We start from the raw sequence: 12,961 nt of genomic DNA, 5'->3' as shown, positions 1-12,961 counted from the left end.
GAAAGATAAATTTAGAAATCCACCTATTTGGAATCTTGACTGCTTGCAAATTAAGTTATTTTTGCAGCTTACGAGCCTTTCATCTTTTCCTCTGTTTTTGAAGCAGAGTTCCCAACATGGCTATGACATGGTTAAAGCAATAGCATTGATAGGGCAGAATTAGTAAGTAGAGGCTACACCTGCCTGAGCATCTTGGCTCAGCAATGCTGTGCAGTTTTGGTTCAGCTTGCCTCCATTTCTGTCCATTGGCATCATTTGTAGCATGAAATGCAGGGTTCTTCTAAAGCAATCTCAAATAGAAGCTGCCCAAGTGCTCTCCAGATGCGCTGGTGTCTTTGCTGGGAAGGCAAAGCCTCCAGTGGTTATTCACAGAAATCTGAACTATTTGTGGCATGGCTGTCTGGACTAAGTCTAGGCTCAAGTGAAAACTTAAAAATATATATAATGTAGCTATAAAAACATCAATAGAAATTGCTCTGATCCATTCCTACTGCTTGAAATTACTTGCTAGTTCAGATACAGGCACATAGGACTCCAGGCAAAATATCAAGCAGACATAGAGTCAATTAGGAGGAAAAAAAAAAACCAAACATGAAAGCCTTCAGCAATGAAAAAAAGCTGTTTCTGGTACACAGGCCATGCAACAGAGCCTGTCCTGTCACAGTTACACAGAAACTGTTCCATGTGACTGCTCACAAGTGGGGAACTGTCAGTTCAAAGCATCACTGGTGTGAGATGCAATTGCATCATGAATCAAACAAAACCAAAATGCCAAGAAACATCACCCACAGCAATCTCTTGTGTTTTGGACCAGGTATCAGGAGCTGCCTGTCCTGTACTAAGAAGCTGAGTAGCACTCAGAGAGTGAGAGCTTGGCCTTTAGATACCCACAATGATATTGTCTCACTATATGCCTAATCAAGGTAGTTACTCAGGAGCAGTAGAACTGTAGTAGTAGTACTGGTGTGATCTCCTGCTTTAACTGAAGGCAGATGCCTTAACCATAACTTCACATAAAGGTCTGAAGGCAAGAACTTCTCTAGAGAGATCCTGCAGAGGGTTGTCAGTACAGAACATAACATTGCTTTAATCCCTAAATTGCAAATGGAGATATCTAGTGAATATAGCAAAACTACATTTTGCTTTATTTGTTATTCTGGCACTACAGTGATATAATTATTGGAGGGATTGATTGTTACTTTTCTTTCTATCAAAAGCCCAGTTTAGCTCTAAAAACCTAGCAAAAATATAGTTTCTTCTTTTTTTGTTTCTGTGTTTGTTAGGAGCATGTGTACATATGTGTGGCATACACACATGTGTGACATATGTCAAGTGTGCAGAATTGAAGCATTTTTCCCTTAACCTTGTACTTTCTAAACTCAGTCTGGGCTCCATCTTCAGTCTGGTTTCTGACTGTTGCAATATTTGTCCTTTCCCAGCCTAAGCTGTGAAGATTGTCAGGACATGGCAGACTCAGAATCATTAGTGATCCACAACCCACAATACTTTCCTACTTTCTCTTCTTTTGGATCTACAATTTGAATAAAGTAGAAAACCCTGTCAAGAACTTTATTCACCCATTAGCAGGACAGTGATTTAGCAGCAATATTTATTTCCAAGAAATGCTGTCATTGTGCAGTAACGTATACCACATACTTCAACCTCTGATTGACTGAAGTGAATTAAACAATAAACCTTTACAGTGATCAGGTATTTTATACATGCTAAATCTTTTTGTACAAGCTAAAACTTTTCTATGCATACTTAAATCTAAGGTTTGTGTTTATTTGTAGCAGTCATAAGAAAGTCCTTTTTTAAGAGCATCTCAGGCCAGATGTTCTGCTGGGCTTTATGTATAAATTATAAACTTGTCCAATCTTTTGCATGTCTATAATTCTGCAGCTTGGTTGACTTTAATGAGCAGCATTGCCTGAAGATTGGTGGCACCAGTTTGTTTGCCTATATTACAATGACAGTGTGTCTCCCCTATCACCCTGGCAGCACCAGTCCTCAGAGCAGATCGGATGCTGAAATCATAGGGGAGACAAAAACAGCTGAAGAATTTCCAGCCCATCTCAGCAGCAGTGAAGAAAGCACTGGCAGCTGGTCCCAGCTGGCCAACGATGAGGACAATCCTGATGACACCAGCAGCTACCTGCAGCTCAGCGAGCGCTCCCTGAGGTACCCACCTTGTCTCTTCCCACTGTACAGGGTGGTCTGCCCACCAAGCCTGCCCTGCCTCAGCAGTGAGAGGCAACAGCTCGAGACTTATTCAGAATACTGTAAAGAATGTCTAATGGCAGACTTTATTTCTTTATTTTTTAATAAGGGAAAAAAACTTCCCACATTCTGATTCTCAGCCAGGTCTTCTTATATTGGTGAGTAGCTCGATTCAGACAAAGAAAAAAACATCCTGGCATCACTAAGCATCTCAGTCCTACAGCAAAAAGGCCATTGGATAAGTTAATTGCTATAGTATTTTGATTTATTTGCTGTTGTTGCCTAATGTTTCCTTTGGCACCTCCTTAGCCAAGATTGACAAGACTGCCATTCCCACCAGAAATCCATGCATTGAGGACAAAGATTGAGCCCTGATCTGCTTAGACTGGCACAGGGCTGCAAATTAACAGAGGATGACCAATTTTTCCCTGAGTAGAAATAAGTTCAAGAGCTCCTACTACTATGACCTGATTTTGTTTCAATTCAAGTCAGGAAAAATGTTTGAAAATGTTATTTAGTCCTTGGAGTTTATATAGAGTGGTAGTAGTTTGACTTCAGCCCTTTCACAGCATCAAATTGAGTAAGGTTTTTCCTTTACATGCTCTTAGACTATGTTTTAAAATATTATCAAGTAATTACATCTTTCTCTTGAGTATTAAGATGACAAGGAGGGAAGACATTATGGTAATGAAGCAGGGAAAAGAAAGAGTCTCTGTCAGAGAGCACTGTTGGCTGGCTGAAATTACTGAACAAAACCATTGCTGCCAGTGCAGCTGAACATCCATCCTGTTATTACAGTATCAACCTTTAACAAAGTCCTTGGTCTGAGAGAGCTGAAGTATTGTGCCTTTCAGCTCTGCACTGGAACAGAAATTGCTACAGCAAGTCTGAATTCATGCTGACAATGTCTCAGAACACCTGGTGGGGAAAGGAACTGTCTAATCAATCCCTCTAATGTAGGGGAAAATGCTATTAGTTGGTTTTTCAGTAAAAATTAAGTGGTTCACTGTGACTTGCCACACAGAATTTGTTCATGGTAATTGACTTGCAGACAGCAAATTCACAACTTGTCCATGAGATTATATTAGAGTATCTGCATAAACATTCACTGTCAGATTTATAATGATGTTATAAAGTGAACTGGTAATATTTTTTTCCAAATATCCTCAAGTGTGCTACTTCATCCTTGTGAAGAAGCCAAAGAGAATACTTCTGTGTATTTGTGGTCCCAATGAGCAAATTTGCTTTGATTAAAATCTCAGTCTTTCAGACTAGTCAGAAACATGAGGGGTCATCTCTGTACCTGTGGGTTCCATCAGATCCCAAATAGTATTTGGGGTATGGTGTAGTACACTGAAACTGTTGCTGGTTACCAGCGTGGACTCACCCTAAAGGTAAGTGTATGATGGGCAGCTAATGCCTTGCTCCTGAATTCCCCCTGTTCAGAGGGAGCTGGATCTTCACAGGTTTCTTGCAGGACATCTCTGTACCTGCTAATCCTTCTTTTCAAGGACTTAGGCAGACTCAGTTTTTGTTTGAGGCCAAGTGTTCTTTGCATAAGCCATTCACAGGAAAACAGTCCACTTTTTTTTCCTGCAATTTTCAGCATCACTTGATGCACTGATGCACTTGATACATGCTTGATCTAGAACTATTTTAGTAAAAGCCTCATTATTTGAGCAGACTAGTGTGCTTCATTCAGGGGACCACTTGCTGAGCACAATTGATTTTATGGAATAGAGCTCCTTCCCACTTTGCTTTGTACAGAAATAAATTTTTAGAAGATGTATGGAGACACAGCTTGGCACTAATACTTAAACTTTTGCTTTGTCAGCAATGGCAACAGCAGTACAACTAGCAGTCTTGGCATTATGGACCTGGAAATTTATCAGGAGAACGTGCCATCTTCTCCTATGATTAAGTAAGTAGTCACTGAAGTGAGACTTGATGTTTAGTCCAATTTTATCTGCAAATCATTTACGCCACCAAAACCGTGCCAAGCCCTGCTTTGCACCTGCTGCTGTGCCTGCCCAGGTTTCAGAAAAAAGCACATGCAGGTGTCTGTGCAGAGTGAGGGCACCAGACAGTGAAAAATTGCAGGAAAACCCAATCAGGTGGATCTCTTGAGAACACAGATCCATCAACCACCCTGTCTAAAAGACAGTTCTCTGTGGTATCAGTTTTCTGTCATCAAACAGTCTCTGAATATTATCAAAACTCTATTGTAATACCAAGGAAGATAAAGCAAATAAGGATCAATTAAAAACAATTTAAAAAAACTCAATAGCATTCTTTCCAATAATAACAATAATAATAATTTGGCCAACAATACATCTTACCTATTGTTTCTGGGAATGTTTCTACGGAACATGCAATTCAGTTATCAAGAGATGTGCAAGTACATCCTGCCTAAAGATCCTGGTACAACCTGCCAGCTGGTGAATGTCATTATGCAGCCAGGGCACACCCACTGCACAAACATACAGCCTGGACATCACATACTGAACATGGGAACTTCTGAAGTCAGTGACATCAGAAAATTGTCGCAGCAAAACACAGACATTGGAAAATCAGCATTTACACCCAGGTTATGAGACTTGCTGTGTCTTACCATAATGTCGTTTGCTTGTCATTATGTGAACTGTAAAGATACACAGATCCTGGTGAAACGTAAAACATGACATAACTAATACAAGTACTTCATCCTGCTACAGAAAAATGCTGCAATTAATTTTTTCCTGAATCACAGATTAAATATTTAAATATATTCAGCATTTTATTGTTTCATCCTATGTAACCTTTTTCTTGCAGTTTTCTAGGTCTTGCATTGAGGGAGAAGTTTATTCATCATGAAGCAGTATTGTAGACTGTTCCTAAGTATGACTAATAAGCTTTGTTGTTGTTTGTTTCTAAGTGAATTAGTAGAAGAAAAGGTTTTCCTTAAAGAACAGACAGAAAACACTGAGGGTAAGTTGAACTGTATCAATTAAAACATACAGTTTGAAGATAATACAAGCAATTGCACAGTAACTAGTGGGATTATTTTTCCAGAAAGTACTTCTGAGCTTTCAGTGGGAACAGCCAACTGTCAAAAGGACCTCCTGGTGATAAACTTTGATCTGGAACCAGAGTGCCCTGATGTGGAGCTGCGAGCCACCCTGCAGTGGATTGCTGCTTCTGAACTTGGAATTCCAACTATCTATTTTAAAAAATCTCAGGAAAACAGAATTGAAAAGGTAGTGTTTACAAAATTTGCCATACTATTAATGTCTACGTAACTGTAGCAGTTATGATTTGTTGAAGTTATTGAGCTTAAAAGCAGATACAAAAACATCTTTATTACAGCAAGATGGCAACACTGCTGTTTATGAGAGAAAGGAATGAGAGGATAGGTGTGTCAGAACTTAAAGTATGTGAAATATGTAGTAGATTGTCTATGGCATAAGAAAGTATCACCTTGATACCTTGTCCAAGTCTCTATAGCATGCTTTGATGAATTTGTCCACTTTTTCATAACAATACATTAAATATTAATGGCCAAGGCAGAATTAAGAGTCCTTTATGAGGCTGCATTTGAAAGGCTGCACATGGTTTACATGGAGTTTAAGTGCAAAGGTTTAAAAAATAAAAAACATTTGCATGTAGACATCACATGTACTATATTCTGCTATTTGGTCATTATAATGTGAGATATTGTTTGGATTTAAAATTTTCAGTCCTTATGCTGCATCTGCTTTGCCTGTAACACCAATTACAGCAGCCTCAGGTCGGTCTGAACTTGTGCCTGGCTGTTCATAAATTGCTCCAGCTGGGGGTACAACTTTGAGAGCAGAATGGACAGACACAGATGACTGAGAAACCGCCTGAGGTTTCTCCAAGCCAGAGCCAGGAGCAACATTGAAGACCAAAACAGCCACAAGAAGTGCAAACCCTTTCTATTCCTGAATGATTGGCTGGGGCTCCTTTGTTGACCCCACCAAATACCAACCACAGCAATTCAGGAAAGCCCAAGAGAGACCCATTTCCAAGATCAGCAAGAAAGCTTAAGCTTTAAGACTTAAAACCATGTTAGTATTTAAGTAAATTAATGAAAAAAGTATTACAAATCAGTATTTTGGTCTCTTATGGGAAGATCATTTTGAGTAGCAGAGATATTGTTTGATTTTCTTGAGTACATGCATTTGGGAATCATAAACATAATTTAAAATGCATTCAACAGCAACAGTCCAAATTGCATCTAATTAAAGAAACAGCTGTCAGCTTTACCCATGTGCTTTGGCAAACAGTTAATTCAATTGCAAAAATACACTAGAGAATAATGAAGCACATCCTGCCTACAACAGCATTCTTGGAAATCACGTGCCTATTAAATATCATTAAAATAAATATTAAAAGTTTAGGCTGCAGTATGTAAATAGCAAACAGCTACACTAACTAAAGACGCAATCTTTTCTTTTGTGCTTTAAAGCTTAAAACAGAAGGAGCAAACTAATTATTGTGAAATGCAAAGAATTGAAAAGTTTTGATTTTCATTTATGTGCTTCAGAAGAAAAAGGGGCCAGATGGATGACCATGTGAAGCCCATTATTAAGTACCAAGTGGACAAAATCCAGGATTTTTTCTTACAGCTGCTTAAGAACATATATTTAACCTCTGGTTTCTCAGGAAATTTAAAAAAAAGTCAAATATAGATACTGTCTGTTTAAAACACAACTGTGATAAATGTTTTCATGTGACAAAATTTTACACAGAATTCCCTCTCACTAATACTATTTGGATATTTAAAATACTATGGCATGTATATATGGAAGTACAGAAAATTAAACATAAAGTAAAATATAGCTAGTAGTAATGCAAAAATATTTTTTTCAAGATGGACAATCACACTTCCATTATTTTGACAATGAGTTGTTGATAACATGACAAATAGCAATCCTTTATCAAACTGACTTTGTCTGGTTTTACTTTCTTTGCAATAAATAAATAATTGTCAGAAGCAGTTAATTTAGAAAATGTCATGAGAGCCCATCAGTCTTTGGCGAGCTATGGAACTAGAGAAATTAATGTTTTATAAATATCAAGAACGTTGATGTTGCTGTGCACTGAATGGTGTCCACTCCCTCATACAGCTGTGCATTTACAAAGGGCGGGCTACCAGGAGTTTGTGTGCATGCATTCCACAAAACCTTAGAAAATGTTCACCAAATCCCAAGTGTACTTCATGGTGCTTTATTCAGTGTATTTTTATTTAGTTTCTAGATGTGGTGCAGTTAGTTCAGCGGAAGTCCTGGAAAGTGGGGGACATCTTCCAAGCCGTGGTGCAGTACTGCAAGCTCAGCGAGGAGGGCAGAGAGATCACACCCAGCCTGTTTGACTGGCTGCTTGAACTGGGTTAACAAAGCTTGCTGGTTCAGCTTTCCTGTTTTATTCCAGTTTAAAGAAGCAGTGGTTTGTGTAATGCTCTGATTTCTGAACATCACTGAATAAAATGTGCAAAATTTACAAACTCTACAAAAACAGCACAAGTCCATGCCACAACTGACCCAGGAGCAAAGTGAATCTGAATTTATTGTGTCTTTCTGTGTCATGAGGGACTCTTGACATGTTGTGCTGTAGAGTGCACTGTACCATGAGGGGATGGATTTTTAGCTTCATGAATTAATGAACTACACAGTAAAGGCTTAATTATCTAATCTATTCAGTTTTCATCAATTCGATTAAATCAGGTAAAATGGGATAGTAGCCTACCATTCAGTTTTAAAACAACACTGATATTTGTACAGTGTAACTGTTGGAAGCAGAGTGTGTTTCAGAATGCCTGGAGGCACCCTAGATAAATAATATTTATGGATTTTTGAAATCCCCATAATCTGCTAAGGGGTACAAGCTTTTGAACACTTAACACCTTTGCAGTTAGACAACACAATAAAAAGCTGTTGAAAATACATTTTAGTTTCTTCCCATGTGTTTATTTCTCTTCCATAGCTGTTCCTCAATTATGCAACCTTCCCGAAGAAAGAAAATCCCATCTCCTAGTTACTGTCCTTTAAAACCTGATTCCTTTTCCCTGGGAAGCAGTGCAGTTCAGCACAGCTACACCTGGGAGATTCCTGCCCACAGCTCTGGGAGCCAGGGCAGCAGCTCTCGAGCCCTGTCCTGCCCCAGCCCTGCAACCCTGGGCAAGTCATTTCACCTCTGTGCCTCAGTGTCCCTGCCTGGCAAAAGGGAATCATAACAACTCTTACCTAAAGTGCTTCTGTTGAAAGCACCATGTAACACTCTACATATCAATTAAAAGCAGTGAAAAAAGTACTATTTAATTTAGTGTCATTGAATAAATTATTAATGAGGTGAAGAAATGCGTATCTTAAAAGAGCACCGTCTTGTCCTAAAAATCTCAAGGTTAATTTTTGTAACTTAGAAAAAAGCAAAATGTTTGTTAAAATTTCAGCAGACATATGTGTTTATTTTGAAGACAACTGTTTGGACTATATGTGAGAGTTCACATTCCCTATAACATTTCTATAATTGTTTGATAAGATCTACTCTGCTATTGTCCTGTTGAGATGATCTGTTGGTATCATGCACTTAGTAATACATTCTCTCCACTCTGCCAAAGAGACTGAGTGTGAATTTAAAGGTAAAAACAACTTATGACGTCACAGCTCTTTTGCAATTTGTTTTTTTGAAAATACTTACTTTTCATCTCTCTTACTCAAATACTGGAATAGAATACCTGCCTGCTTTTCCCAAAAAAATATTTCAGAGAAGTTTTATTTTCCATATAACAGTATATGCTTCTGTAATATTTATTGAAAAAAAACCTATCCTTTTGCACTAAATATTTTTGAAAATTTTGAAGTAGTTTTAAATAATTTATGAAAAAGAGCCATATTCTCAGTTTTATCTTTAAAACCATTACAAAACTTGCATGATTGCATCGCTCATTTGTTACAAAATACAAATTGTTAGTAAATCAAAATCTAATGTGGAACATTAAATAACATGAGTAATTCTTGATCTACTCTGTAGTATAAACAAAACAGGAGAGGTTGCTTTACAGTCAAAACAGAGGTAAATTTATTGCAAACAATGAACATAACTGGTGTCATTGGGCCAGCCCCTAAGAACTGCTCAGCATCTGTAACTCCCACTAATGTGAGTGGCAGCTCTGAATGCTCAGCATTTCTGAGGCTGAGAGCTAATGAAAAGCACCAAGAATTATAAAGTGCTTTGTTTGAGTTAATAAATGGGAATGTGTATTTATTTTGAAACCAAATACAGTTAGTTGTCAGTATTCAATTTTTTTGTTGTGATAGAATGTTTCCAAAGCACAAATATCATGACAGAGTTGTAACAGTGTGATGCAGTTTCTCTGTACAGTAGTTCTTATTGTTGCAATTTATTCAGAAATAAATTTATGTTATAATGTGTGTCCTCTTTGCCTTCCTAGAATGTTCACAAATGAGCTGTGGATTTTTTGGACCTTTTAAATATTTGCCTGCCATCCCTGGAGCTTCTCAAACTCTGCTTCTCAATGACAAATCTGATTCATGGCTCTGGTCGAAACAAGCCAGAGCAAGGTCCAGGGCTTACCTCAATGCCAGAGCTACTCAGGTTTCAAGTTCCAGGCTACAAGTCAATCTAGAGAAAATAGGCTAAACGTAACATTCTTAGTATCACAATAAAGAGAAATTATACCCTGATTGCCCAGAATAACTCCCAATGTACAGCCTCTATCAGTGCTTACTCTGGCTGCTTTCAGTACCTGCAAACGTGAGCAGGAGGGTGGGGAGACAGTTCTGGAGTTTCCTCTCCTTGTGTAAGTTCACAGGGGCATTTACTGCAATATTGTCTAGATATTACAGGTATTTCTACTGCTAAACAGAAAAGGAAACCATCACTTTGCTGAATAAATCAGAAAAGCACTTGCCCATTCTTAATTTTTTTTTTTTAGTTTTTTCAAAGTGGGTATTAAATACACCTAAATGAGAATAACATACAGCCTTAGACAAATATCTCCCTCTACATGAGCATGAGGTAGGTTTTTAACATCAGGGGTGGTTGCTCACTATCTTTCTTGACAAAAACTAGGATACAACAAATTAAAATCATAGAAGCCAGATTCAAAGTAAACAAATAAATGAGAAGCTATCAAAGGAGAGGATGTACACAACTTCAAGTGGGAGCTGGAGAAGTTCTTGCAGGAGATGTCTCAGGATGCCCTGGTTCATCAGAGCCCCCCCATGGGAGCAGCAGCCATGGCTGTAGTGCTCCCCTTTCTGACAGTGGCTGCAGGGGAAGGTGCTTTGCCACCACAGGGTTAATGCTACCATCCACATAATAAAAAGCAGCATTTGGCCTGCAGATCTGCTACTCTTCAAAAAGCAATTCTACCGTATTTGAATTAGATATTTAAAAACTTCATTATTTATGTTTTTGTGTTCATGGTTCTTTTAATGTTGAGGTTACTAGCAGCTGAAAAACTATACCTCAGTTTTGTTCATACTGCTGAGGATTTTTATTGTCTTCAAGTAAATTAACCATTTATGGTCTGTGATAAAAATAGTCACCTGTTAAATTCAGTAGATAACTTTTCTGAGGAGGCCAGTTTTACAGTTGCTCTTGCCCTGTTTCATGCAGAGCTGCATGACAGACAAGCATAGGAATATCACTGTGATCCTGAACTGTACATGTCAAAATGACAGAGGGGAAAAGCCCACCAGTCCATTGAAATAAAGAACCCACATGATGTACTTAAATAAAACAAATTGCAGCTCAGAAGGAAAGCACATTAATACTAGCCAATTTAAAAATATGAGTCGGAGCCATTCCTAAGCCTTCGCCATGTATGAGCAAATCTACAATACCATTACTTCAGTTTTCCCAACCCACTGAACCCAGTCATCACAAGGAACAGGCCCTCAGAAGGCAACTTGCAGCTATGCAGCACTTAGCAGGACACACAGCTCTATTAGACAGCTAGACTATCAAACTAATTAAAACAATTTGCAGTGAAGACAGGGCTGGGTGATGGGTACTGTGCCCCCCTTCCAGCTTCACCTGAGAATTAGACAGTAAAGTGCAGCAAACTGGAAAATAGAAGCAGGATTATATTTCCACATCCTTTTACTAACTACCCAGGAAATGTGAGTGATCCCACTGAAGGAGACAAAAAAAAGAAATTCACACAAAATGCCACTTTTAAAACATGAGTGGGTGTGAGTATTACTGTCATCACCTATTCAGAAAGAATTTGAATCTCACACGTCACAAGTCCAAGTACACATCATGTGCTTAAATGGAAATCCCCATCCTTGTGAAGTGTATGTTCTGTCCTAGAGCAGTTATATGACACGATACAAACTCCTTTCCCAGAAAAACAGAATTGCATATTCACAGAGGTTCATCCTGAAAAGATTTCAAAGATCCTAAAGGACACAAAGAATACAGCAAATATTATTTCTACAGTGACAAGCCTAAGCACTTCAGGGCTCTCCTGAGTTAATCATTTTCAATAAGGTCACAGGGAACCAAGTTTGCCAGCATTTCAGGGTAATGTTGAAAGCTACATCTCACTCCAACCACACAGTGATTAAAGTAGCATTTGGATTGTATAAGGTACACAGATTAAAAAAAAGTGCCAGGTAATAGAGCTTGAACATACACATTCACCATTTTGGCTGATGGACTAAAGTAGAATCAGATAAAGGGATAAAGCTGCTGCCAGATCCACAGCATGGTTGCAGCAAGTTACATTTATGCAATACATTGCTAATGCATATATGCATAATTTACAAAATCCACATGTGGGTAAACCAAGGTTCAGGAAACCTAACATCAAAGCATTCACAAAGAGTATCTAGAGTACTACTGAAGCTCTTACAAGGTACCAAGCCAGCACCCTTTCCAGCAGTGCTGGGAATCACACCAGATGTGAAATATTTCACATGTGAGCAGGAAACTTAGATAACTTAGCCTGAAAAGCAGTTCTACACACTCAAGAATCTAGGAAGAATCAGAAATAGAATCCAGATAGTCTGCCAGTCCAGCCAGTGCTTACTGTATTAAACCTCAACACACAATTTCTTGCAAAAATAGGACAAGAGCTTGAAGCCAAAAGCTATTACTGATGTCTGATTCATTAGCACAGTATAAGAAAAAAATCATGAAGGAAGATACAACAGGAAGAAAACCCAACTAAAAGATTAAGGGGTGTGGGGGGGGAGAGAGAATTAAAGAGAATTAATTTAGTTTCTAATCGCAGTCCAAAGAATATTTTCTACTTTGTGATAGTTCACAGCAAGTCAAATTTCAGTTTTTAAATATGTAGCAGTAATTGTATACATCTCACAATAGTAAATTTTGTCAGCTGAAAATCTCCCAGGTCACAAGTACCCATCAAAATTGGGTAATTCTAAACCAACACAGAACAGCACTGCTCTTCCGGGCCTTTCAATTCCACCTTACTGAGATACATTTTTGACAACCGAAAATTTTGCACAAAAACCTAGGAAGCACCACAGGCATTACAGAGACATTTGTGTCAGCCACTTTGCCTACTGGTGAAAACTTCATTTTAAATGATCTGCATCTCTCTGCTCACTTCTCCCACAGTACAGCACTACTTGAAACAACCAGGAAATCTGCCAAGTGATGACAGGCACTTTTGTTTCTTCATTTACACACAAGGGTGCTGGCAAGCACTCAGAGGTAGTCCCAACACATCAGCTTTAGTAAC

At 38.4% G+C, this 12,961-nt stretch overlaps 1 protein-coding gene across 7 annotated transcripts in view; it reads left to right on the top strand.

Moving 5' to 3' along the window:
• Positions 1-9,653, top strand: part of SPHKAP (SPHK1 interactor, AKAP domain containing) — a 65,558-nt gene extending 55,905 nt beyond the window's left edge. For 5 of the 7 annotated variants that reach the window (XM_077785647.1, XM_021553676.2, XM_077785646.1 and 2 more), the window contains 5 exons: positions 2,002-2,181; positions 4,055-4,141; positions 5,135-5,187; positions 5,272-5,456; positions 7,473-9,653. In XM_077785647.1, coding sequence (XP_077641773.1) covers positions 2,002-2,181; positions 4,055-4,141; positions 5,135-5,187; positions 5,272-5,456; positions 7,473-7,616 — 649 coding nt within the window. In that variant the 3' untranslated portion in view covers positions 7,617-9,653. Of the gene's footprint in view, positions 1-2,001; positions 2,182-4,054; positions 4,142-5,031; positions 5,102-5,134; positions 5,188-5,271; positions 5,457-7,472 lie in introns of those variants that run through there. The other 2 variants (XM_021553682.2, XM_077785650.1) reach the window with 2 other exon arrangements.
• The last annotated feature ends 3,308 nt before the right edge of the window (positions 9,654-12,961 follow it).

Source organism: Lonchura striata, chromosome 10 (genome assembly GCF_046129695.1).
Source record: "Lonchura striata isolate bLonStr1 chromosome 10, bLonStr1.mat, whole genome shotgun sequence".
NCBI classification, from domain to species: Eukaryota; Metazoa; Chordata; class Aves; order Passeriformes; family Estrildidae; genus Lonchura; species Lonchura striata.
The sequence above is the reverse complement of the archived record's forward strand: the minus strand, read 5'-3'. Positions and strand labels throughout refer to the sequence as shown.